Source organism: Cynara cardunculus (genome assembly GCF_001531365.2).
Source record: "Cynara cardunculus var. scolymus isolate 2C chromosome LG 10, CcrdV1, whole genome shotgun sequence".
NCBI classification, from domain to species: Eukaryota; Viridiplantae; Streptophyta; class Magnoliopsida; order Asterales; family Asteraceae; genus Cynara; species Cynara cardunculus.
The window spans coordinates 14,471,078-14,495,459 of record NC_037537.1 but is presented as its reverse complement, the minus strand read 5'-3'; the positions used below and the strand labels follow the sequence as shown (position 1 = coordinate 14,495,459).

General features: G+C 36.8%; 2 protein-coding genes across 8 annotated transcripts in view; both read left to right on the top strand.

Moving 5' to 3' along the window:
- Positions 1 to 15,906, top strand: part of LOC112518938 (serine/threonine-protein phosphatase 6 regulatory subunit 3-like) — a 21,463-nt gene extending 5,557 nt beyond the window's left edge. For 2 of the 7 annotated variants that reach the window (XM_025126735.1, XM_025126741.1), the window contains 17 exons: positions 2,547 to 2,633; positions 2,769 to 2,844; positions 2,926 to 3,000; positions 3,161 to 3,214; positions 3,501 to 3,560; positions 3,631 to 3,747; positions 4,972 to 5,066; positions 5,170 to 5,369; positions 5,668 to 5,765; positions 5,966 to 6,069; positions 6,164 to 6,335; positions 7,774 to 7,896; positions 8,233 to 8,315; positions 10,158 to 10,302; positions 12,626 to 12,655; positions 13,043 to 13,113; positions 14,952 to 15,906. In XM_025126735.1, the coding sequence (XP_024982503.1) occupies positions 2,547 to 2,633; positions 2,769 to 2,844; positions 2,926 to 3,000; positions 3,161 to 3,214; positions 3,501 to 3,560; positions 3,631 to 3,747; positions 4,972 to 5,066; positions 5,170 to 5,369; positions 5,668 to 5,765; positions 5,966 to 6,069; positions 6,164 to 6,335; positions 7,774 to 7,896; positions 8,233 to 8,315; positions 10,158 to 10,302; positions 12,626 to 12,655; positions 13,043 to 13,113; positions 14,952 to 15,516 (2,155 nt within the window). In that variant the 3' untranslated portion in view covers positions 15,517 to 15,906. Of the gene's footprint in view, positions 1 to 2,247; positions 2,638 to 2,768; positions 2,845 to 2,925; positions 3,001 to 3,160; positions 3,215 to 3,500; positions 3,561 to 3,630; positions 3,748 to 4,971; positions 5,067 to 5,169; positions 5,370 to 5,667; positions 5,766 to 5,965; positions 6,070 to 6,163; positions 6,336 to 7,773; positions 7,897 to 8,232; positions 8,316 to 10,157; positions 10,303 to 12,625; positions 12,656 to 13,042; positions 13,114 to 14,951 lie in introns of those variants that run through there. The other 5 variants (XM_025126736.1, XM_025126738.1, XM_025126737.1 and 2 more) reach the window with 4 other exon arrangements.
- A 1,014-nt stretch (positions 15,907 to 16,920) lies between these two features.
- Positions 16,921 to 23,694, top strand: LOC112520367 (DNA-damage-repair/toleration protein DRT111, chloroplastic). The gene is made up of 2 exons (XM_025128734.1): positions 16,921 to 17,939; positions 23,289 to 23,694. The coding sequence occupies exons 1-2, from the start codon at positions 17,097 to 17,099 to the stop codon at positions 23,583 to 23,585; spliced, it is 1,140 nt and encodes a 379-aa protein (XP_024984502.1). The 5' UTR covers positions 16,921 to 17,096; the 3' UTR covers positions 23,586 to 23,694.
- Positions 23,695 to 24,382: the final 688 nt, after the last annotated feature.

Genomic DNA, 24,382 nt, shown 5'->3' with positions numbered 1-24,382 from the left:
ATTCGGATAAGACAATAATCCCACCTCCTTTTTAATGCAATCCCAAATTCTGCTTGAATACGARCATTCAAAAAATAAGTGATTATGCGTTTCAATCACTAATTTACAAAACACACACTTTAAATCCGGGGGTTCATKCTTCCACTGASTAATACGATCTTGGGTAGGCAATTTCTTCTGGCACGCCATCCACATACAAAGTGCATGTTTTGGAATGAAGGCTTTATTCCAAACAAGTTTATACCAATGCACAATCGGATGTACCTCTTGTATAGTCTCCCACGCCACTTTTACCTGAAARTCACCCCTAGCCCCATTTTTAGCAAGCCAACGTATTCTATCGACTCCTTGAGAGAGAGAAGGAATAAGGACATTTTGCAGCTGAGGATAACGTTGAAGCCAATCARCCGGCCAGTTTGAACCAAAWCTGTGCATTACATCAAAGACCGTAGAATTATTGTGGAAACCCTGCCCATTGATAAATCTATAAGACAAAACCTGAATAAGTGGTCCCGAAACGCTCCATGTATCTTCCCAAGCATGTGTCGATAAGCCATTACCCACATCATAGATAAAGAAGCGTCTGCAATGAGGTCGTAAATCTAAGAGAGACCTTATTATCCAAGACCATTCATTCCTCTTCTTGATAACCCAAAARTTTCGTCCCCGAACACAGTGAAAGCGAATCCAAGAGACCCACATCGTATTTCTTTCCCGTAGAATATCCCAAATATGCTTGAAAAGGAGACACCTATTCCAGATCCCAAGTCTTTTCAATCCCAGACCCCCACTTTGTATAGGCATGCAAATAGAATCCCAAGCAACACGACATTTACCCCTTTGTCCCTCCGCTTTACTCCATAAAAAATTTCGAAAAAGCTTCTCAATTTCATGAATCGTGGCTGCCGGTACAAGGAATACCGACATCCAAAACGTTTGCATAGATTGGAGGACAGAAATGATAAGTTGACGACGCCCGCCATAAGATARAAATTTATTCTTCCAGTTTAATAAACGAGATTTAATCTTTAACACAAGRGGATTAAAATCACGTACCTTCAGACGAACCGGGGAAAGAGGAACACCCAAGTAACGAATAGTTGTGAGAGGCTCCAACTCTCTAGACTCCAGGGTCTCTCCACCGAGTATGGCGGCATTGAGGCATGATATATTATATAACAACCTAAAATAGGCCCTAGCCATTTCCATATAAAACGGGAATATGGCAACAGTTCATGTAACCAAGTATTGAATTATTGCTACGAATTTGATACACATCAACGAGATAGAAAACAATTACGCTGTTACAATGATAAAATAAACGTAAATGTGACGGCTTAGTTGATATGAGGCAATTATAAAATGTTTTGTTGCTTTAAGATTAGAATGTCTTAATAATAATAAACATTTATTAGTTAAACATGAGATTCATAAAAAGGGGATACCGTTGTACTCATGAAAATAAGGCGATCAATTGATGTAATCGTTTTTGTGCTTTGGTCACATTTGATGCATCAACCAAGATATAATGAGCGGTATGTTGAATTATCATTGTTAGGAATTCTAAAAGTTTATTATATTCTAAGATGCCAATGAGAGAAAAATGAGATTTGCTAATGATATAAAGAAAGTTCAGTTACTAGAATTAGGAAAATACATCATTTCTCTTTACTCCCACCCCAAATAAATACATTGTTTTAATGTACAAGTCATATTATGATGTTTATATACCGTAATGTTGATGAAAAAATAGGATCATTATGATGTAAGTCGATTTATAATGAGAAGTATGTATTTTGAAATACAAACTGAAAACATAAACATAATCCTAGATTATGTGGTCAAACAATCAGATTAGTCATTTCAAAGCTAAGCGACTGTTCATACCTCTTATATATACATTAATGCCAGTGTTCCCTTGTTCTTCATCCTCATACACACACATACACAACTCAACTGAGAGAAGTTGGAGAGAGAATTTAGAGAGAGAGCTGAATAAAAGGAAAAAAACAAAGGAAATATTGAAGATCACTGAAACTGAAGCCGAGCAGACGATTGTGATACTCCTGAGTTTAGAAGTCTGGTGATAGCTTCAAAAGCTTGTTTCATTTAGGTTTGAAAATCTTGAAATCACGTGATTATGTGTTTCGGATCCATTTTTGCAATACATTATATATGTACCAAAAATTACGTTTTAACCATGCCGTTTTTGTAAACTTGCATTCATGAGTAAATGTATATGTACAGGCCTTCATTTTTGGCTATGGAACGTGCGCATTCGGTGATTATTATCGTGAAATCAATCCGTTTGAGTTGAAACCGCGAAAGTACTGTCAGAACTACTTTCAAGGGGGGGGATCGACTTTTTTCTTAATTCGCAACTTGTGAAATATTGACTTTGATATTACTTGTTATTAAGATGCACAATGTTTGTCATATGATGGCGATACTCTTAACAATTTTCTTTTTCGATCTATTTTTGTTGACACTGCAAACAATAACCTGTTTTCTGAATCTAAATGTACTTCCATTTGCTGCAAGTGTAGTTTGAGGGAAAGGACTCAAGTTGAACAGCTTGTGCGATACATAATCGAGGAAGCTTATGAAGATGCTGCAAATGGACGAACTTTTAAGTAGGTATCTGGGTGCACATGGAGAATATGATTCTTCGGTCCTTTCTATCTAAAATGAATTTCCTTCATGGCATACCTTTGTTTTCATGCTTATATAGGCATTCACCAACAGATTTTTATTTGGTTATATACCAGGTTCCCTTTTATTGCTTGTGAGATATTTACCTGTGAAGTTGATATCATACTAAAAGCCTTGGTAGAGGATGAGGAGGTGAGTGAGATCACGAATCAGATAGTATCTGAGTTTTTGTTCCACTGTGATTGGTGAAAATAAGTTCATTTGTTGTTGCAGTTGATGAACTTGCTGTTCTCCTTCCTGGAACCAGAACACCCTCATAAGACCCTACTGGCTGGTTACTTCAGTAAGGTAAAATTTCTTTAGTTTAGTTTTAATGTGTGGATACATTTTGTTATTTTGGTAGAAATTCATTCATTTAATGTTTTAATTTAATGTTTCTTCCTGGCGAATATAGGCATCATGTTTTTACTTGTTTAGATGGATGATGATGCTTAGTTTTCTTATTTAGGTTGTTGCCTGCCTCATGTTCCGGAAGTCGGCTCCTTTAATGAACTATATTCAAGTAAGTTCCCCACATAAGTTGTATTGTTGTTTCAGGAAGTTTATTACCCTAGTGCTAGTCAACATTTTAAAATTTTAGTTTAATGGATTTTAGAAAATTTGTTTGTTTTTTTGCTTAGTATAGACATCTGTACCTCTCTCTCCTTTGGCCTCACCATTGGAATTTGTGAGAGAGCTTGTTTTCTTCATCCTCTATACAAATAGATAAATATATACACATGTATATATGTGTGTATGATATCTATTTTGACGTTACATAACCAAGTTGTTAATGATTTAATGATCAGGCCCATCCATACATCATCAAAAAGCTGGTTGACCTCGTAGGAATTACATCCATCATGGAGGTGTATTCTCGAACTTCCCTATTCTTACCCCTGTATCTGTATCCCTTCTAATTAGTATTTTTTTGAACAGGTGCTGATTCGTCTGATTGGTGCTGACGAACATCTTTACACCAGTTATGCAGACCCAACGCAGTGGTTAGAAGATATTGATGTATTAGAGATGATTGTTGATAAATTCAGTTCTTCGGTAAGTTGCATTATCTATTGTTGAGGCATTAATTGTTAAGAATAATAACTGGCAATGCTTATCTTCTTATTGTTTCTCAAACATCTTTGCAAGTTCTTTGTATGGGCTGGGTGTGTGGGCATGCTTTAGGTGTGCATGGACTATGTTATTGATTTTTAACGGAAGTTCATTTGTAAATGGGTGACCATGAGCTCTCATTGTTTCCTTTCCCTGTAATTGTGCAAAATTGGCAATTATGGTGAAACTTCTTATATAGTACTGCATAGAGAACCATGAATAGGATGCTTAGGGTATTTGTTAGGCTGCAAAGACCAGAGGAATACTCATTATTGAGCCACACCCTTCCATTCCAGGAAAAAAATGTACATTTTTGACCTTTTTCCAAATCAAACATATTGCATTGCAAATTTAGCAATGCTATTAATTACATTAAACTTTATTACATGGGCCATAAAATTAAAAGATGTTGGATGATAAACTAAACAAAATATATGTAATGTTCTACTTCATTAAGTAGTGGGTCTGAGTTGATCTAAATGTATCTCTTTTATGGAATGGACGTAGTACCGAATATCCTTCTTTAAGTTGGATGATGATGGACCCCTAGCTTGCTATGAATGTAACCCGATGATGACACTTATAGCACATCCCTCAAGCTTGAGGAGAAGACAACAAGTAATGCTTACATCCCAAGACACCCCTAAATTGTTTGGGCTGAAATGAATGTGCGAAAATAGGTTCATTTATCTTCATCATGCAACTGACAAGAAGTGGAGTCCAACTCAAATTGATTTTCTGTTCCTTCCTTCCATATTCACCACAAATAAAGGATATGATGTTCCCAAAAATAATGGTGCTAGTTTTTACAGCCTTCAACACCCATGAAGGTCATTAAAGAACTCATGCTTTCTACACTGGAGGATATTTGGACTTTTCATTAGTTGTATTGTATGAGGGAACCTTATACTTTCTCAAGAACAAAGGACATAGTTCTCATTGTCAAACTTACCATTTCATTAGTCAATGAAGATTTGTTCGCAAACTTGCTGGTTCTCGTGGAGTACAAGGAAACTGCTTTTGTGGTAGAATGTGGTTTGATTTTTAACTCTGAGTCATTTGTTGAAGGTTGAATTTCCTCAATGCCTTTACTTTAGAAAGCATGCCTGTCTTGTTATTTGGCATTAAAATATTGTTTTAACGCAATTTTAAATTTAACTCTTTAAGGATTGTCCTGAAGTGCATGCTAATGCAGCAGAATCACTTTGTGCTATAGCTAGATATGCTCCCCCAGGATTAGCTGCTAAAATTTCAACCCCAAGGTTAGTGTTAATTATGTTCTTTAGTTTTTAATGAGCTGTTTGCAGCTGATCATCCACTTCCTCACATCTTATAATGACCACTTGCTTTTCCATGTATTTGCAGTTTCATAGCAAGATTATTTCATCATGCCTTGGAGGAATCTCGACCAAGATCAGTTCTAGTTTATGCGTTGTCTGTATGTATATGTTTGTTAGACCCAAAGAGGCTAACATCTGGGATGTATTACATTTATAATCGGCAATTAAGTCATGGATCTGCGGTAACAAATCCTGAGACTCTGGAAGGCATGTTGGAGAGCCTAGGTATGTTATCTCGTCAATAAGTTTATGTTTGCACCTTCCAGGTGCTACATACCCTCATTTGGCAGATTTTTCTTGATGTCAATTTGAAAGTAGTTCACTTTTTCTAACTCGAGACATAATCGATGTTACGACCAGTGACATCTCACACATGTGTACCCTCTTACATTGTAATTTAGTCTAATAAATCAAGGTGCTAAAGTATGTCAGTTGATGTACTTTTTTCTGTACATTTTCTTTAGTATGCCATGCTTATGGCAGGGTGTGTTAGGCGTCAATGAAGCTACTTCCTTGTGCGCAGGCAATTTGTTAAAGCTCTTGGATGTTTCGGCAGAAAAAAATGTTTTACCAACAACATATGGAAAGTTGCAGCCACCTCTTGGGAAACACCGCCTGAAGGTATCTATTTTGTGTTTTGCTTTTATAGTACTATTCACTGTTCTTATGAAGTATATCATTTTACATAGAAATGGCCTAGTATATATAACTTCATAGCACCTAACTCTTTAAAGCTCCCTTTCTCTCTTTATCGTGTTTTCAGTTGTTAGTGCAATACACCATTATAAAGTATCTTATTGCTTTGAATTTGGAAATTTCAGATTGTTGAATTCATCTCAGTACTAATGACTGTTGGAAGTGAAGCTGCTGAGAAGGAGTTGATCCGCCTTGGTGTCCTAAGACGTATTCTGGAGTTATTTTTTGAGTAAGATCCCCACTTTTCTGCAGCATTTCCGTATATGCTCTGTGTCAGAATATTGAACTGTATATTTAATTTGACTATATTTTGATGACTTTAGGTATCCGTACAATAATTTCATTCATCATGATGCTGAACAGATTGTAGTTTCTTGCCTTGAGAGCAAGAATGTTTCACTGGTTGAGCATATTCTTGAGGACTGTAATCTTGTCAGGAGGATTCTTGATGCCGAAAGGAACAGTGCATTGATCACTGAGAGAAATAATGTTATGGTAAACTTTTCCATGATTGAGGATAATCATTTTATATTAAGGTTGGGGTCACCTGGTATCTCTGGTTCCCACCATTGCATGACTCTACTTTTTCTTTCCCTCTTCTATCTTCTTTCTTCTGGGTATAACAAAACTGACAAGCCCCTGAACATTGCTCTTAAAGAAAGTTCTCGACCATTGTTTTTCGGTTTGATTCAGAACCTTCTACATCGTTATCTCATCTATTAAAATCTAGATCATTCCTTTGGGAAGAACCAATCAAAGAATTTCTTTATATCCTTCTAAGTCTAAGCATTCTATTTCGCATCTCTCAAAATAGTGTATACATATAAGTCCCTAAACTTTATGAATATATTCAATGGTCTTTGGTTTCTTTTTTCCTTCGGTATCCTCTATCTCTCTCATATATACACACACACACACACACACACACACACACACACACACATATATATATATATATGTATATGTATAAACATAGTGGAGCGATCAAATGCAAACCACCCATATTTGTACAAACCGTGCAAACCACCCTCATTCATCGATTTCATTGTTTAATTTAATGAAGTTGTTTAATCTTATGAAGTAGTTCCATATATGGTTGTTTATATGTTTTAATGAAATTGTTTCATGTATCTCTCTGAAATTAATATAATGACGATGATAATATCCATAATTAACATCCTCCACAATAAAAATGACTAATCAACCTTTCACAATTACAAAAAAAATGAAAAATTATGATTGGTTGAATGAGGTTTGCACGATTTGTACAAATAACGTGGATTGCAAAGTAAACCTCCCGTACATATATATATATATATATATATATACATACATACATACATATAGGGGATGGTTCATGTGAGAATCTCAAATAATTTGAGAACTAGGGTACTAATTTGTAGTGTGTATTCATTAATAAATATATAGTATACGAATTTCATAGAAATATGTATATACCGTCAATGTCTATATTCATCAATGAATACTGTATATTCATCGATGAATATAGTCACTTGTATTTGTATTATGTCGATGAGTATATTGAACAATGAATATACACTAAAATAAATAGTTCCCTGGTTCTCAAAATATATGTGATTCTCATTTGAACCGGGCCATACACACATAAATATACATATATATATATATATACATATATATATATATATACATATATATATATATATACATATATATATATATATACATATATATATATATATATATACCTAGTATGTATACATGTATATATGTAGACATACATACACAGATACACATATATGCGTACATAACTACATATACATATATACATTCATACACATGCATGCGCACACATACATACATATCTATGCATATAGATAACTAGATAGATACATACATACATGTACGCACTTAATTATTCTTATGCTGAATTTGGTAAAACATGATGCAGCCTACAGTCCCTGCTGAAGGAAGAATGCCACCCAGGATAGGGAATGTTGGACACATGACACGTATAGCCAACAAACTCATTCGGCTAGGGGCTAATAACAGCTATATACACGCACATTTGCAGGTCTTCCCATGTCTTTCTCTGTCTCCTGTCATTTCTTTTTCTAGTTTACAACTTTAATGGGCCTTCTTAATGATTTGTTACTGCATGCTACACTATTCACTTTATAGCACTGATGGTTTCATGGGGGTGAGCATGTTCCCTATTGAGCCAGTTTCTTAACTGATCATATTCTTTTTACTTTCATATATTTGCTCTTGGCTATAAGGTTAATGCCAAGCTACTGCAGTTCTGGATTCTGAAGTGGTCTTTTTAATTGTTTTTATGCTACAAGAAGAATGTTTATTCGTGTGTTTTGCCTTGGTATGCTGTTTTTGAAAAGGTGTTACTTTTTGTCAGGATATTAGCGAATGGGTGGAGTGGCATACAAATGTACTTCTGAGCCGCAATGAACTTGAAAATGTCTTCCAGTGGGCGTGCGGGTGGGTATTCTGCAGTTATCATTATATGTTGCATCACATTGGTTTCCTTTGTTTTCTTTTCTCATGAATGGCACATGTAGGTTTCTCAAGTTGTGGTCATTTATACAAGTATTATTGTCTTTGTTTATAGTGTTCTCCTTTCCTGTATTCTTTCCAGCTTGAAAAATATTGCCCTTTCCTAGTCAAAGTTGTACTCGTAGATAAATTAATTGGCAGCAAACTAACTACCCGTCTGACAAACACATAAAACTGAATCTGAAGTCACAAATAGAGTTCATGAACGGCTCTTGTCTTTGAAATTATTACCAAATATGAATACCGAGTGATAAATGTTATGCTCGAACGTATGCATAAAAACTAGAAGATAGGTGATTAGAGTAGAATAGTGGTGGGTCATGTCTCACATAGATGAAACCCTACCTAGATTAATAGATTTACAAAATGGCATAAGTAGCCCTATTATTGTAACACTCTCCAAGTTGGAACATAAAAACAAGACTAATCTGAGAACCTAGTAGGAGGGCTTTGTCAGAATGTCAGCAACCTATTCTCTAGAGCAGATCCAAATGGACTCTATAGATGGAGTTCACAAGAAATACCCACTACCTTCTCGTAAATTTTAGTGGCAATCAACTTCACTATAGTTGGTGCGTTTATGGAAAATTTGGTTCTAGAAGATGGCACAACCACCTTACTATTGCAGTAATAGATCAAACAAGGAATTGCTCAACTCATTCATCAAACAGCAAACAGAAGTTAATTCGCAAGTAGTTTGAGGCATGCCTACATCCTATTCCTTTCCTTTTCATGATATAAGATTTCGTCCAAAGAAAACACGATGTCTTGTAGTGAGTGTTCCTCAATATCCATTAATTCTAGTATGACCTTTATTATTGTAAAGAAGACAGCAACATACTGCACCTTAATAGACCTCAAAATATGTAGAACGACATCTTAGTGATTGGTACAAGGAGATGACATGAACTGACATATCACATTCACTGAGAACACAATGTCAGGTCATGTGATTGTGAGGTAGTTTGATTCCCCAACATTCTTCTATATTCCTCGAGGACATGGTATCCCTATCTTGGCAAGAATGTCAAGAACCTAATTTTAACATAGGAAGACACCTTTGCGGGTGACCTTAACACCAAATAAGTATTTGAGACTTCCTAGGTGTTTATTTTGAAACTCGTTTTGGTGAAGAATTTCGGAGTTATGAGCCTTTGTGTGAAATTGCCTGAAATCACAATGTCATTCAAATAGAATGCGACATATGCACTTCTAGTCATCCCAAGAGTCTAGTATTTGGTAGAATCAAGGAAATCAAACCCAAGGAGCTCCTGAATTGATCTCCTCATGAGCAACAAATCCCAAAGGTTGCTGTATATAAACCCCCTCCTCACCACTGGGTTGGGTTCCAGTGAGAAGGGAAGTTATGGTGGGAAGGGTAAGTAGGGATTTCCACCCTGGTTAATCCTAATTGAAGATCGACACTAATGTGATGCATTAGATCAATTCCCTTCTAAAGTGCAATTCATAGGTGGGCATGAGATTAAAAGTGATCAAGGGTGGAGATCCCTTCTTACGCTTCTCACCTTAACTCTTTTTGTCACACGATCCTTCGTCCCTCACCACTTGCATTGAGAAATACATACTTAACATTCAGTTGATGCAATGGCCAATGATCAATAATTGACTGAGCTATAATGCTACATGTCTGCAACTTGTTCCAATTTCAAGGTCTACCTGTTATGACCATCACTAAGTTTGGTGAGAGAAAAATACTTTGCATGACAGTATGTGGTTTTGATGTTTCTGCACTTGTCAAATTTACAGGAGACCTACTGCATTTCATGATCGGGGTAGAGATAGTGAAGATGATGATTACCACCAAGATAAAGATTATGATGTGGCAGTTTTAGCCAATAATCTAAGCCAGGCGTTTCGATATGGTATCTGTGAAAATGATGATAATAAGGAGGTACCCTCAAATCGATTATGATCTTGCTTTCTCAAGTGTTTACTCCACCTTGTATCTGACGTTATTTGTTTGTGAAACTTTAGACAGAAAACTAATTGCCTTAAGAGCCTGCAATTAGTAGGGACATATATAATAAAGAATAAATAAGGTTTTGAACCATTGTATTCATCACTTTGTTGCAAAATAACCATCATGCCTGCTAAAATAGAGTTTAAGCATTGTACTTGGGTCTTACATGCAAAAGTCGCCATCTTAACGTAAGTTAACTTATTTATAGATGTGGTATTTTAATATGATAAATTATAAAAAAGGAACAAGATAAACTACACCTAGTATACAGGTAAACATTGAAAAAAAGCCAAAAGCATCTCTCCTATGCGTTCGATCTGTAGAAACAACCACCACCACCACCATCACGGTCTTTATTGACACCACTGTGAAGCGCAATCCTCATGTCATTCCTCTTCCTTCATTGTGAATCACAAACTTTTGGTGACACCATTATGAATCAGAATCCTGCTATTGTCCCCCCTATAGTCATCGTAAAACACAGACATCTTGTGACCCCACCATCATGAACCATCTCTTCCTCATTTGCGACAACATCGTTTACTCACAACGGACTTTTGTACTTCTTTACTATGGTTGTGTTGGTTAAGTGAAATCCTATAAAATTTGGTAAGGAAATTGTTGTTAGGACCTCCAATCATAGACAAATAATCTGGCCCAAAGTTTTGTAATTCTCAATTGAAAATACCTTCCATTTTTTTTAATTTAATGATTTTCGATTTTAATTGTTTTATGGACTTCGGTCAGAATTAAGGCCCAAGGCCACGACTGTTTGATTCACCACTACATGGTAGCGGTGCATGGTGCTTCACTACGGTGGGAATCTTTTCAGTTCTCTCCTTCATTGCTATTTTAATCATGAGGTTTTTTTTTGTTTTTTTACTTGAATTTGGATGAACTTTGAAGAACATCGCAGTTGTGGAGGTGCCAAATCTGATTGTTTCTTCTAGGTTGTGTGTTCAAGAGTTGTAGGGGTAGAACTAACTTGGATCCCAGAGTTGTTTATGGTGATTGGTGAATGATAGCTTGAGCGACGCATAGGCATAGCTTGAAAGAGACGTGTAACTGTCGTGAAATTATGTGGTAGCCAACTGTTAAGACCTTGGATTTTGAGTACCCTAAGAGCCATTGGAGGTTTGACTCAGGACCCCATGGGGATTAGTGGAAGTGCATGCAAGCTGAACCAACATCCATGGTTACAAAAAAAGTAGTACAATAAATAATTGTAGTTTTGTGGGTCAAGGGAAGTTTGTTTGATCTGTTTTCATGTCTGTGGCAATGGGTAATGTGTCTCTATATCCATGTATATGTCTATGTCTGTAAATGTTATGTATATGTGTGTGTATACATATAAGCCTTTAGCCTATTTACACCAGGGAGTGGCCAATGACTGCTATGTGTTTTTATCAAGGACCACTTAAAGGCCTTTGTTGGCTCTCTTATACTCTTACGTGCTGTTTGGTTCGCAGAATTCAAAGGAATTGGAATGATCATTTCCTTTGACCAAATTCAATTCCTTTGTTTGGTTCACATGTTGAAATGGATGGAATCCTTTGAATTCCACAAATTAATGAATTCATCATTCCTTGGGATAAGCGAAGGAATTGAATTCCGTTACTGTCGTCATCACTGGCTCATAGCTACCACCCCCACCCCGCCCTGCCCTACCACCAATGGTTTGTTGTTACCATAGCTGCCACCCCCACACCTACCCAACAACCACCATGCCACATTGTCTTTGTCACGGCTACCACCCCACCCTGCCCTCACCATGCCACTACTGTTGTCATCACAGCTATCACCCAGCCCTTGCTCCCACCTCTCTGTACTGACGTGGGTAGGTAGTGGCTGGGCGTAACTATGACAACAACAATAGTAGCATGGTGGTCCGTAAGGTGGGGGCAAGTGCAGGGGTGGCAGGATGGCCACGGTGGTAGGGCCGGAGCAGGTGGGGAGGTTACTGTGATGATGACAGTAGTGGCATGGTGGTTGCTGGGTGGGGTGTGACCCCCCACCACCAAGATACTACTTTCGTCATCATAGCTGCCACCCCCACCCTCCCCCCAAACAGAGATGGAGATTCCATTTAATTCCTACCAATCAAATGCGTGTCTTAGACTTATTATTTATGATATACATATTCTCCAATGATGTGGCTGATTGTAGAGTATTTATTGTTTGACAATAGTGTATGATTATTTGCAACAAAAAACCATGGTCATCCACTTGATAACCTTTTTTTTTTTGTGTTCAGGCTAATAGCTCACTGGAAAGAGATAATGAGGTATGTCAGTATGTGTATCAATCTCCTTGTAATGGCCCAATTCCAATTTCAAACACTCAAAATAATTACAAGGGAAGAAAAAGGAATCAAACTGAGGATATTTTTCTATTGGTATACGATAATGATGTATATGTTCCAAACCTAAATGATAATGACTAGGGTATAATTGTTTACTGGTGGTATTAGTGTACTACATACTTTTTTAATGCTCTAGTTCATGTATCAAGTGTTCTTACTTGATCCTTTTGTAATAGATGATGTTTAAGCAATGCAAATACCTTGTTATTATTTATAAAGTTTATATCATATAACAAGTATTATAAAGTTTATATTATGCATGCTTATAGAATTTTGTAAGTGACATGAAAGTTAACCTCACTTTTGCAGGATATCTATTTTGATGATGAATCTGGTGAAGTAGTGATATCTTCACTTGGGTTGGGAGATGACCAAGAAAGGTTTGTTAAATATCTTGCTTAATATAATTTAATAGCAAAATGTTTCCTATTGGCATGTGTTGGTTTCTGAAGGGGTTTTTATTGGTTTATTAGGTAGGATTGATCATTCAATCCAAGAATATTCTACAATCATTTAGTTACTTTAATCTAGTATAATGAAATATTAGAGTAGTTTTTAACGTTCTTCTTGTTGAATAATGAACTAAACAGATGTGCACAGTGCACCTTTTGTTTTTATAAACAATACATAAATAAATTTTAAGCATTATTTTGCATTATAGATCAATTACTTACTTGTACTTTGTAAATGAATTGCTATTACCTAGTTTCAGAAAAAAAAATTGAAATTCCAAATTAAATTCAATAGGCCAAATGATGTATGTAGCTGCTGTAGGTAATATTTTCTACTACAATAAATTTGCATTCAGTAACCCCATGTTTTCATCGTAAAATATTGTATGCTGCCAATTTTTACACATTCATGTTTTAAGTACGTTAGAGATATAACGGATTGTAGCATAGAACAACGCTTTACTTGACCTTGCTTTGTCTTCCCAACCCCCTGTGCCAACTCCCAATCTTTTTTCACTGCACAAAAAACAAAGTCATTAGGTGTCAAGTGTGCATCAAAAACCACGGTTCCGTCAATAAAAGCTTACTGAGGGTAACGCGCTCTGCGTGAATCGCGCATAGCACAACTGAACCACTGCTGCCTGAATTTTTTCAGTTGTTTGAAGATTCAATGCAAAGCGCGTTACCCTCAATAAGCTTTTATTGACGGAACTGTGGTTTTTAATGCACACTTGACGCCTGTACTAATGACTTTGTTTTTTGTCTATTGAAAAAGGATTGAGAGTTGGCACAACGGCTTTTGAAGACAAGGCAAAGTCAAGAGAAGAGTTGTCTAAGCTATAATCCATTATATCTCTAAGGTACTAAAACAAAAACGTTAAAAAATTTGGCAGCATATAATATTTTACGATGAAAACATGAGGCTATTGAATGCAAATTTATTGTAGTAGAAAACATTACCTATAGCTACATACATCATTTGGCCTATAGATGTAAGTTGGAATTTCAATTTATTTGTTTTCTGAAACTAGGTAGTAGCAATTCATTTACAAAGGAGTACAAGTAAGTAATTGATCTATAATGCAAAATAGTACTTATCATTTATTTCTTGTTGATGTGTACCAAACAAACCGCGGTAGGATGTATGTATACTTTTTCTCTACCGCAAAGGGGTAGAGAGGCTGCATCCATGAATCCCCCAACTTGCAAAAAGACACAAGAGAAGCAACAGGTGATAGTAGAGATGCGGGTCTTCCAACCTCGTTTCTGTGAGTAAAGAAAAAGGCCCTGGCTTTTTAGGCCGCCTGGTTAAGGCTTTGGGGTTGAAAAAAAGTCCCAATCGGACTTTTAAGGCCAGAATATTTCTGACCAGGCTACCCCCAACATTTCGGCCTGGTCGGGCTTTCAGTCCTGGCCTGGACCGGGCTTCAGGTTTGGGCTCTTTGTGCATCTCTAAGTGAGTGTATGCAAAAGAGTATGGACAAAAGTGGTCAAACTAGGTTCAAACAAATAAGGGAAACACAAAGTACGGTACGGACAACTATCAGCGTAATAAGAAGAAAAGCTAAAGCTAGTATACAGTAACAGGTCACACAAGTAAGGACAAAGGTAGACATGGAGAGTAGGAAACACTGAGACACATTCTTTCATTCGAAATGGTGCATAATTTCACACAATTTTGGTTTTGTTGTTGAAAATACTGATCCATGATTTATGTTTAATCTCTCGTTTCCTTTTTGTTTTGTTTCTATTTTATTTTATTGTAGCGGGTCTCTTTTTGCAAATTCAAATTGGTTTGCATTTGAGGAAGAGGACGAAGTCGATGAACTAGCAACTGATACAGCACCTTCATCTTCACCCAACTCCAGAGAATTCTCCGGTGGCAATGATGATGGTGGTTCCAACGAAAACGACAAGAAGTTCTCAGAGACTACAACATCCGAGTCAAAACCGAGTTCAATTGATACTGCAGTGAGTGACTCGCTAACTGATTCAAAAACCAGTGAGACTGATAAGCCACCTGAATGGGTCGAATGGAGAGATTCCGTTGAACCATCGGATACAATCACAGAGCCAGCTGGAACCTCCGAGTCTGTAACAAATGACCCCCCAAAAGGTGGACATGACCCAAAACCGGTGACTGATAACAGCAACAAAGGGGAGGTTTCACCATCTTGCACCACTGATAAATCAGGGCCAGAGGAAGATGATGATAAAGGCAAAAGTGACATAAGCGGCAGCCCGCCAGACACCGAGTTTGATCAGATGAACCCACCGGGGGAAACTGAACCACTTACGGGAATCTCATCTGGTTCCATCGACCAAAAGTGAGCTGGGTTAGCCGTTACTGTAAATTTGGTTTGATCTTGAAAGCTGTAGCAGTGGCTTTCAAGAGATGTATGTTGAGAATAGTTATGTACATTGTTTAACAAAATAGGGATGACCATCCTTTCCCCCCTCCCACTCCCACTCCCACTCCCACTCCCATAGGGTGTTACTGCTGATGGTTGGGAGGTTTACTCATCAAGTGGGTACTTGAAAACATGTTATCCAAAGAAAACGCTACACCTTTTGTTTTGTTGATTCATTTCAACTTAATGTTGCTCACATATGATTTTGTTTATATGTACAACCAAACACTTGCCGGTCTTTTTACTGGTTAACTAAACAATTATTGCCTTATATTGGGTGATACAATAAGAAATAATGGCCTTTTACCTACAATTTTACCATGTCAATTTGCTACATTAGAATCTTACCCGGATAGTGTTTAACGGGTAAGAAATGTTTAGGTGGCGTTTGGTTCCCAAAATGTTTTTGGATGAAATGAAATATGTTAAAGGAATTTGACTTTGAAGGAATTGGAATGAAATGTTGTCAGGTTTGACCATTTGTTTGGTTGGCAGACATTGGAATTGAATCTGTTAAGAAATTGGAATTTTTTTGTTTGGTTCACAGAACGTAGAATAAAATTTTGGTAAATGACCAAAATGCTGTTTTTTGAAATTTTAATTTTTTAAAACTAAAAATACTTTAATAAAATAATTATTTAATATGTAAAACAATATAAAATACACAACCCAAATATAATCATAAGCCAAATGACGTTACTAAGTCAACGGTGGTCGGCGATGGTTCAGATCGATGGTGGTAAACGAGGGCGGGGCGAGTCTTACTCGGTAAAGACTAAAAGCATGGAGAATCTTGCATTCTAGCCCGCATGCGTTGTTGCCTTTCACACCATTGCTCCATACTCTGACTGTCATTTTGATGCCTGTTGCCTCCTCTCCTAGCAATCGGGTCTCTTGGGCTCTTCTTTCTTCAAGATTTAGTTTTTATATTTGAGAATTCGAAGAGCTACTCGGGCTCGTGCTTGAGCTGATTTTAAGTACAAAATAAAACTCGTTTTATTTAACGAGTCGAATCTTAAAACACCATTGATCGGCTCGGAAGCTCGATTAAAGTTTTCATGTTGTACATACTTTTTTGAGACAGACATGTAAATACTTTGTAAGACGAAAGAAAGTTACGATAAAAAAGATCTGAACCTTTGATCACTTTTAATCATCTATGAATTATGCTTTAGAAGTAAATTGATCCGGATGTGCATCTCAATATAACTTCTCTTCTCGTCGAAATCAAACCTACTTTACACACGAGTAACTCATGTATTTTAGATGGCCAGAAAAAATAATCATCACAAATCGGAAAGCATGTTGAATCAAAACATATCCTCCCAAAAATAAACAAAATTGTGTTTTACGAGCTGACCTCAAACAATTGTTTTTTTCTTCTCTCTTTTACGGTAGGGTGGAATCGAATAAGCGAGAGTAGAAGGTGAACCCTGTTACTGGAAAAGCCCTATATTGCGATCAAGATTCTCTTCTCTGAATTTCATCGATTCTGAAACGATGCTTGGTGGATTATATGGAGACTTACCTCCTCCATCATCTACAGATGAAGATTCTCATAATCGAATCACCACTCCCTCCTCCAATGTATGGTCCAGCAGTGTCAAGATGGCACCGCCAACTCTCCGCAAGCCCTCTTCCTCTTCACTCATCCCGCCCCCAAAAACCCTTTTGAAACCCCAGCAAACCAAACCTAGGATAGTTAATTCCACGGCAGTTACCCCCCCGGTGCCGGATAGAAGCTCCTCTTTCCAACCGGCACTTGTTGGTGTTACGTCGTCGGTGGTTGAGGAATACGACCCTGCGAGGCCCAATGATTACGAGGAGTACAAGAGGGAAAGGAAAAGGAAGGCTGCTGAGGCTGAGATGAAGAGGGAACTCGACAGAAGGAGGCAAGAAGAGGAGGACAGGGAAAGGAGGGATAGGGAAATTATGGAGAAAGAGAGGGAGAAGGACTTTAATATTTCCGGTGAGGAGGCTTGGAAGAGGCGTGCTGCTATGAGTGTTGGTGGTGGTGGTGCTGTGCCAAGGAGGTCTCCTTCACCACCTTCTGGTGGTGCTGATGGATTTAGTATAGAAAAGTCTGAAACAGGTGGTTTGGGTGTTGGTGCTGGTGGACAGATGACTGCTGCACAAAGGATGATGGCTAAAATGGGATGGAAGGCAGGGCAAGGTCTTGGAAAGCAGGAGCAGGGGATTACAACTCCGTTAATGGCGAAGAAGACGGACAGGCGAGCTGGGGTTATTGTTAATGCCAGTGAGCCTAAGCAGCAGCCAGAAAAGAAGCCAAGAGGTGTCAACATCAATGGTCAGCCCACCCGTGTTGTGCTCCTACGGAACATGGTAAGCATATTTCAAAGAATATCTTTGTACAATCTGAATTTTCGACAATCAACTTCATCATTCCTGTTTACTTACATATTGTTGGCAAATTGGAAGTTATAGTGTTCATATAAAATATATCTGCAGGTGTAGAGTAAAATCAATGGTATCTTTAACTTCATTAGGAAAATAAGTACATGAATAACCATGAAATCTGTATGGGGATTAGGAATGAAAGAGAACACTTAAAACTATAAGGTGAGTTAGAAACCATCCATGTTCCACACACACGAGCCACATGCCATAATAGATAATGTATCTACAGGTGTAGAAAAAGCAAGAACAAAGACCTGCGTTCATAGGTATATTGTTCCATTAGGTAGCATTATTTTAATAAGTTGTACTGATTCTTTGGTAACTGGAATCATAATGATCAAAGTGTGAGATCATGTTCTGCTTGCTTATTTTGTTGTTTATGAAGGTGCAATTATGATCAAAATGTGAGATCATGTTCTGCTTGCTTATTTTTTCTGTTTATGAAGGTGCAAGAAGGATGTGTCTTGTTCTTTTTCGTGTTTCTTGCAAGGCATTGGTAATGCTCAACAGGTTGGTGTGGCATCATTGTCCCAAAAAGGTGTAAAGATGGCCATGGACGTTAGGAGATGCTGGTTACAATCTATAGAAACTAAGTTTATGAAATATTGATTGACCTTCCATTTGGGATTTCTCTCACGCATTCACAAGTTTGGGCATTAGTCAAGTGCGTGACAAGATGCGTCCTTTTACTTATACCATTGACTTGATATGAAAAGCATAACATTACTACATTTGTAGGAGAGAAGCATGTGTGGAAGTCAAGACAATGCATGATGTCTAGTTTGTGGGATTATTTGTATCTGATTTTGGCATTGTAGATATCATATAACAATTTCTTGGTTACTACCTGAAGATTTCACATTAATCATGTCAAATGGACTGGTTTCAACATAAAATGATCTTGATTTTTGAGCTACACTGATAACCACATTAGACTAGATAAGAAATTGTGATACTGCAATCTGACAATGAAGTTACGGTAGGGTGTGGCCACCAGCTAAACAAGTGAGTCTCCTGTTTTGGAAGGTTGCTAGCGTATAGTACAATAGAGATGGTGCCTTTGGTGTTCTGTCAGTATTGGGTATCGGTATTGGGGAACACTTGATGTATTTGCATATCTTTGTCAGCCATCGTGCTGATTTTTCTTTTTGGGGGAGGAGGTTATAGCTCTTCCCAATCCCAAGTGTGGTTAAAAGTTTTGAACTTAGACCTAGATATGAAATTTTAGGGAGAAGTCCCTCATCAATTCATGTCTACATGTTATTCCATGAGAACATCTTGTCTATTGCTATTGTTACCCATGCCAACTAGACTGGTTGACTTGCAAAGGTCTTTATCAACTACAATCAATTACCACAGTGCTCTTGTTTTGCATCTCATTTTTATTCGTTCAGTTGGGTATAGTAAATTATTTAATTTGCTAGATGTTGAGTTTTAAGGTATCTTTTTAGGTTTTAGAGATCAGAGCAACTTAGTTTCACTTGTCAGACAATATTATTGAGTTGCAATTTTAATTTTTTAGCAATTTTCTTTGAACTGATTGTGCTTCCTCAAAGTTTAGTATATTCTGAGCAACTGATTGTGCTTCCTCTATATGTTGTGTACTTGGTATGTGAAATCAGTGGTGTGTGTGGAGGAAGAATAGGGACAATAAAACTAATGGCCACCTAATAGCATGAAAATACCAGATTCCAACGAATTCATAAATCACCTCACTCGTTTTATTGTAGTCATGGTTGCCATGGTCCAGGTTAACAACATATGAGGTAATATCACATTTGGGAACTTACTATAACATATTCACCGTGCAATAAGACTAGTTTATTATGGCAACGGTAGCAATGAATTGTTAGTTTATCACACTGCTCATATTAGTTTATAAATATCATTAGTTTATTACCCTAGAATCTAGTAATATATTATGCTATCAATTGTTTTTTTAATTAACTTGGTTCATGTTTCATTATATATGTGATGTGTTTGTTGAATGTTGATTTGTTCTAATTGTCTTTAGTATCAATTATTTTATGTTCTTTAGTTGTATATGCCCCTCTAAGCTGCTATGGTTTTCTAGTGCAAATTGCCACCATAACCATACATCAACCCCTGCATGCTCCTTTCATCCTCAACTACTTTCATCATGATCGTCCATGTTCATCTCCACCACACCATCATTAGTTCGCCATTCCATTTCTCAGTCACATGATTTCGTCCACACATTAAATCAACGCCACCCCTGAAATAAAATAACAAAAAAGTGAGCTACTAATGAGATCCGTAAAGGTTTAGATGTCCAGTGGAAGATTATCAGCTATTTTCTTTATCCTTTTTTACCCTTTGTTTGTGGTCGATGGGTTGGGGATTTGGAGTAAACCAGAACATGAACGGTAGCTTGGAAAGCTCAGTAGAGTAGATGACCTGGTAATTGTAGTAAGAGGCAAAATGATGGCTACTTTGCTAACAGAAATTTGTTTTTCTTCCCATTTTTTTTATTTAAAAAGTCCAGCATTTAACCCCTTGGGCTGTCAAAGAAGCATCTTTGAAGGAAACTGTTGGATGCTTTGTCATTGTAAAAAGAATTAGTAAAATATTCGGTTTTTGGTACCTGTTTAGCATGGCAGAGTCATCAGTCAAAGCACTAATGACAAAAAATGGCAAACATAGTGGAATCAGAATGACACGTGTCTAATTTTGAGAGAGGGATGAAAATGTTGAACTATTATTATTCATAGGAATTGCCAATGCAAAATGAAAAATTGAAGAAAACTGCTGATTTGTGAATAGTCGAGACTCCCTTGCAGTTTGCGTCTAGATGTTTTTTACTTAAGTCTACCTTCTTTCAATTTGTTATACCTTGTCTTTCTTGCCCCAAAACAATTAGAAAAAGAAGTTAGATCATATGCAGGTGGTGTTGGTATAAGTTGCCATTCTGAATGTTATTGCAACTTGGGAGTGGAAGTTTTGGACACATATCGATTGATATTAGACTATTAGTTTACTTTGTTGAAGTTCTGAAATAAGTCGATTGCCTCCATAAAGCAATGTGGCTAGGCATAATTTAGCATTGTTGGAAATAGTGAATGTCTTTTTTGCCAATCTGCCATAGAGATTTACATATACATCAAGCATGACTACAGATTATATAAAGAATTATTATGTACCAAGTTTGGCTGGATAAAAGGTGTTTAAGAAGATGCCTCTGGGAAGGTTGAAAAGGATGCTGGTCATTGGACAAGAGGGATGATGTGGCGGCAAGCAATAAGAGTCTAGTGTACCATGAAACCCCATCAAATATAAAGTTAGAATTACGATTGTGGACATGGGAATGCATCACCACTTGAAATGGTTTTGTCAACTTAAGAACAGATCTTTGGATGCACCAGGTTTGTGGGGGAAGTTCTGTTGAGAGGAGGGCATTCTAAAAATACATGGCGGAAGTAGTCAATAGAGATAAGACTGCAATATGTCTTTAAGGAACTGGCTATTTATGTACCTCAGGTGTTGATTGTTTCATCTCTTTTCTAAATTTATGATGAGTTCCATTTAAGCCAACCCAACTGGTTTGGGATAAAAGGAGTGTTGTTTACTGATTGTTTGCATTTCTTTCACCAATAGTTAGAAAGCTACCTATAGGTCTCGATCCCTTTTCATGACCGGATGGTGTGGATGCCTCCAGGAGGGGAACAGGTGGTCCTTACTTTATCCTCCTTAAGAGTACGTATGCTATGTGGATGAGACTAGACGGGATAGGATTGGACGGACGAGAGTGAAGATTTTAGGGATTTAATTTGACATGGGTAGTTTGGTAATTTACCAATCTTGTTCCATCTCCTTGATTTTTCTTCCACCTATTATGGTGGGACAAAAAAAATGCATTTTTGTCCTACTCAGTTCCGTCCTGTCCACAAGTCTAATATCACACCAAGCATAGGACAAGAAGTTTTTGTTGTGTCCTGTCTAGCATACCAAACGCACCCTAAAAGAATCCTCTCATGTCAAATTATGATAAAGAATGCCATAGCAAAAAGCATTATTGACGTGCCTTGGAAGAATCACTGTAGGTGCAGCATGTGTTTTGATATTTCTACGATCAATTACATTGATGATGTCCAATGTTAATTGCAATTGTTCTTGTCTGCAAATATTGTCATACTTATCCATCCATAAGCATGATTACAAAAGCATCTACTCCAGTTTGGAAACAAAAAGTTACTTTATAAACATTTCTGCCTATTGTGTTGTGATGGAAGTCCATTTTGGCCATTCTGCTAATAGTGAAGCACGTCCGGAGTTTGGTGCAATTTCTATGGCACCTACTCTTGTAATAGTGGTGAAGATCAATGTGATGTTCCTGCTGGTTCTTTCTTGCAAAGTTTGTAGAAATATATTATATTGTGCATATGTAGCTACATTCTTGGCTTGTGGCAGTCTGGAAAATGTTTTTATACTCCAACCCATGAAAATTGCACAAATTCCCTTTTTAAGCCAACATTATCTATTTACCCATTATCATCTTAAAGAAGGTATGATATTGGCCTCGGTTCATGGAGCCCTCTTATTTTGTCAATTATCAAAGGGTTTGACTTGTAGTCAAACATCCCCTTGTACCGAGGCGATTGCTTCTCTACTTTTGCTTCGTTTCCCAGTGTTATGCAAATATCTAAGACGGTGTTAATGCATCGACTCAAATCCATTGGTTTCAACAACTCTTCTCTATTTTCATTGGGCTGCATTTTGCATTTCTCAAATAAGTATTTCCAGAACAACCAATTTTTCTACAAGTACACGCTATAAAGCAATACTCCCTTCGTCCCAAAATAAATGTTCATATTAATTCTATTTTAGTGTCCACTTTCAGAAGTAACCGCTTACCTTCCAATTCTACTGTTGATCTTGAGATGAGAAATTCATTAGTGCTCCCTCCATGTTAAGGGTAGATAATTAGAAAGGTGTAATAATACATATATCTGAAGCTCCGTGCCTTTTTAATTGTGGACATTTATTTTGAATTACCATCTTTTATATCTTTGTACCTTTTCTATGTTTCACTGTAATTTCTTCTTACTGCCTTTTCTCTTTCTATTGCCTTATATCTAGTCTTGGTTCTTCTTACCTTTTTACAGAAACAACAGCTCCACCCTTTAGTTTGCTTACGTCCTGTTTTGAGTAGGATATACTGGGTTTGTTTGGTTTCTTAATATTTCATGTGTCAAGTGTCATGGTGAATTGCATATGATAACAAATGAATGACATGAAATATTTTTATCAATGAAGGTGGGTCCAGGTGAGGTCGATGATGATCTAGAAACCGAGGTTGCTGAGGAGTGCGCAAAGTATGGGACAGTGACAAGGGTGTTGATATTTGAGATAACAGAGCCTAACTTTCCGGTTGATGAAGCGGTTAGAATTTTTGTGCAGTTTGAGAGATCAGAGCAAGCAACGAAAGCACTAGTTGATCTTGAAGGTCGGTTTTTTGGGGGTAGGGTTGTCCGTGCCACTTTCTACGAGGAGGAGAGGTTCAATACCAACGAGTTGGCTCCGATGCCTGGGGAAGTCCCGGGTTTTATCTAGAATACAGTTAGATTTCTGGTGTTCTGTTTTGTTGTTAGTATCTTATATGTCGACTAATTTGATAATGCGTTATGTTTTATCAAGATTTTTGAAAAGTTGATGTGTCTAAGCTGCTTGAGGTTTATATTTTGAAATTGAGGGTCACCTGAGGATTGACTATGGTTGTGCATTAGGTTCGAGACTGACCTGGGACTAGAGGTGGGTTAGTGCCCGGGACCAGTTACCATTTTTTAAAGTTGGACCGGTTAAGTGACGAGTTACCATGGCCTTGCCTAATTGTTGGTTCTTAGGGGATTAGGAAATACAATTTTTGGTTGGAGTAACTCTTAAGAATTTTAAAAAATAAATCCTAATTGTTTAATAAATAAATTTATTCATAAAAATAAGTTAATAAATGTCTTTGGAATATTACAAAACTAAAACAATTGAAATCTGGTTAAAAAAGAAAGGAAATGTTTGGAATAATTAGGTCCTTATACATTTCAAAACCTATTAAATGACTTTGTACTTTCTAAAATATGTCAGATACATCTTTATAACTTATAAAACTTGTTAATATGGTAAAAATCTGGAAAAAAAAAAGTCCAATAGAATTTCATATTTTGAACGATTAAGTTCCTAAACATTTTTTCAACCAAAAAAATTACTTACATATTATATTCACAAAAAAAAAATACTTACATTTAAAAAAGATTATTGATGAATTTATTTTAATTAAAAACGAATAATAATTTATCAGTGGTTTTTCAAATAAAAATAGATTTAAAAAAAATACTCATTAATTTATTTTAATTAAA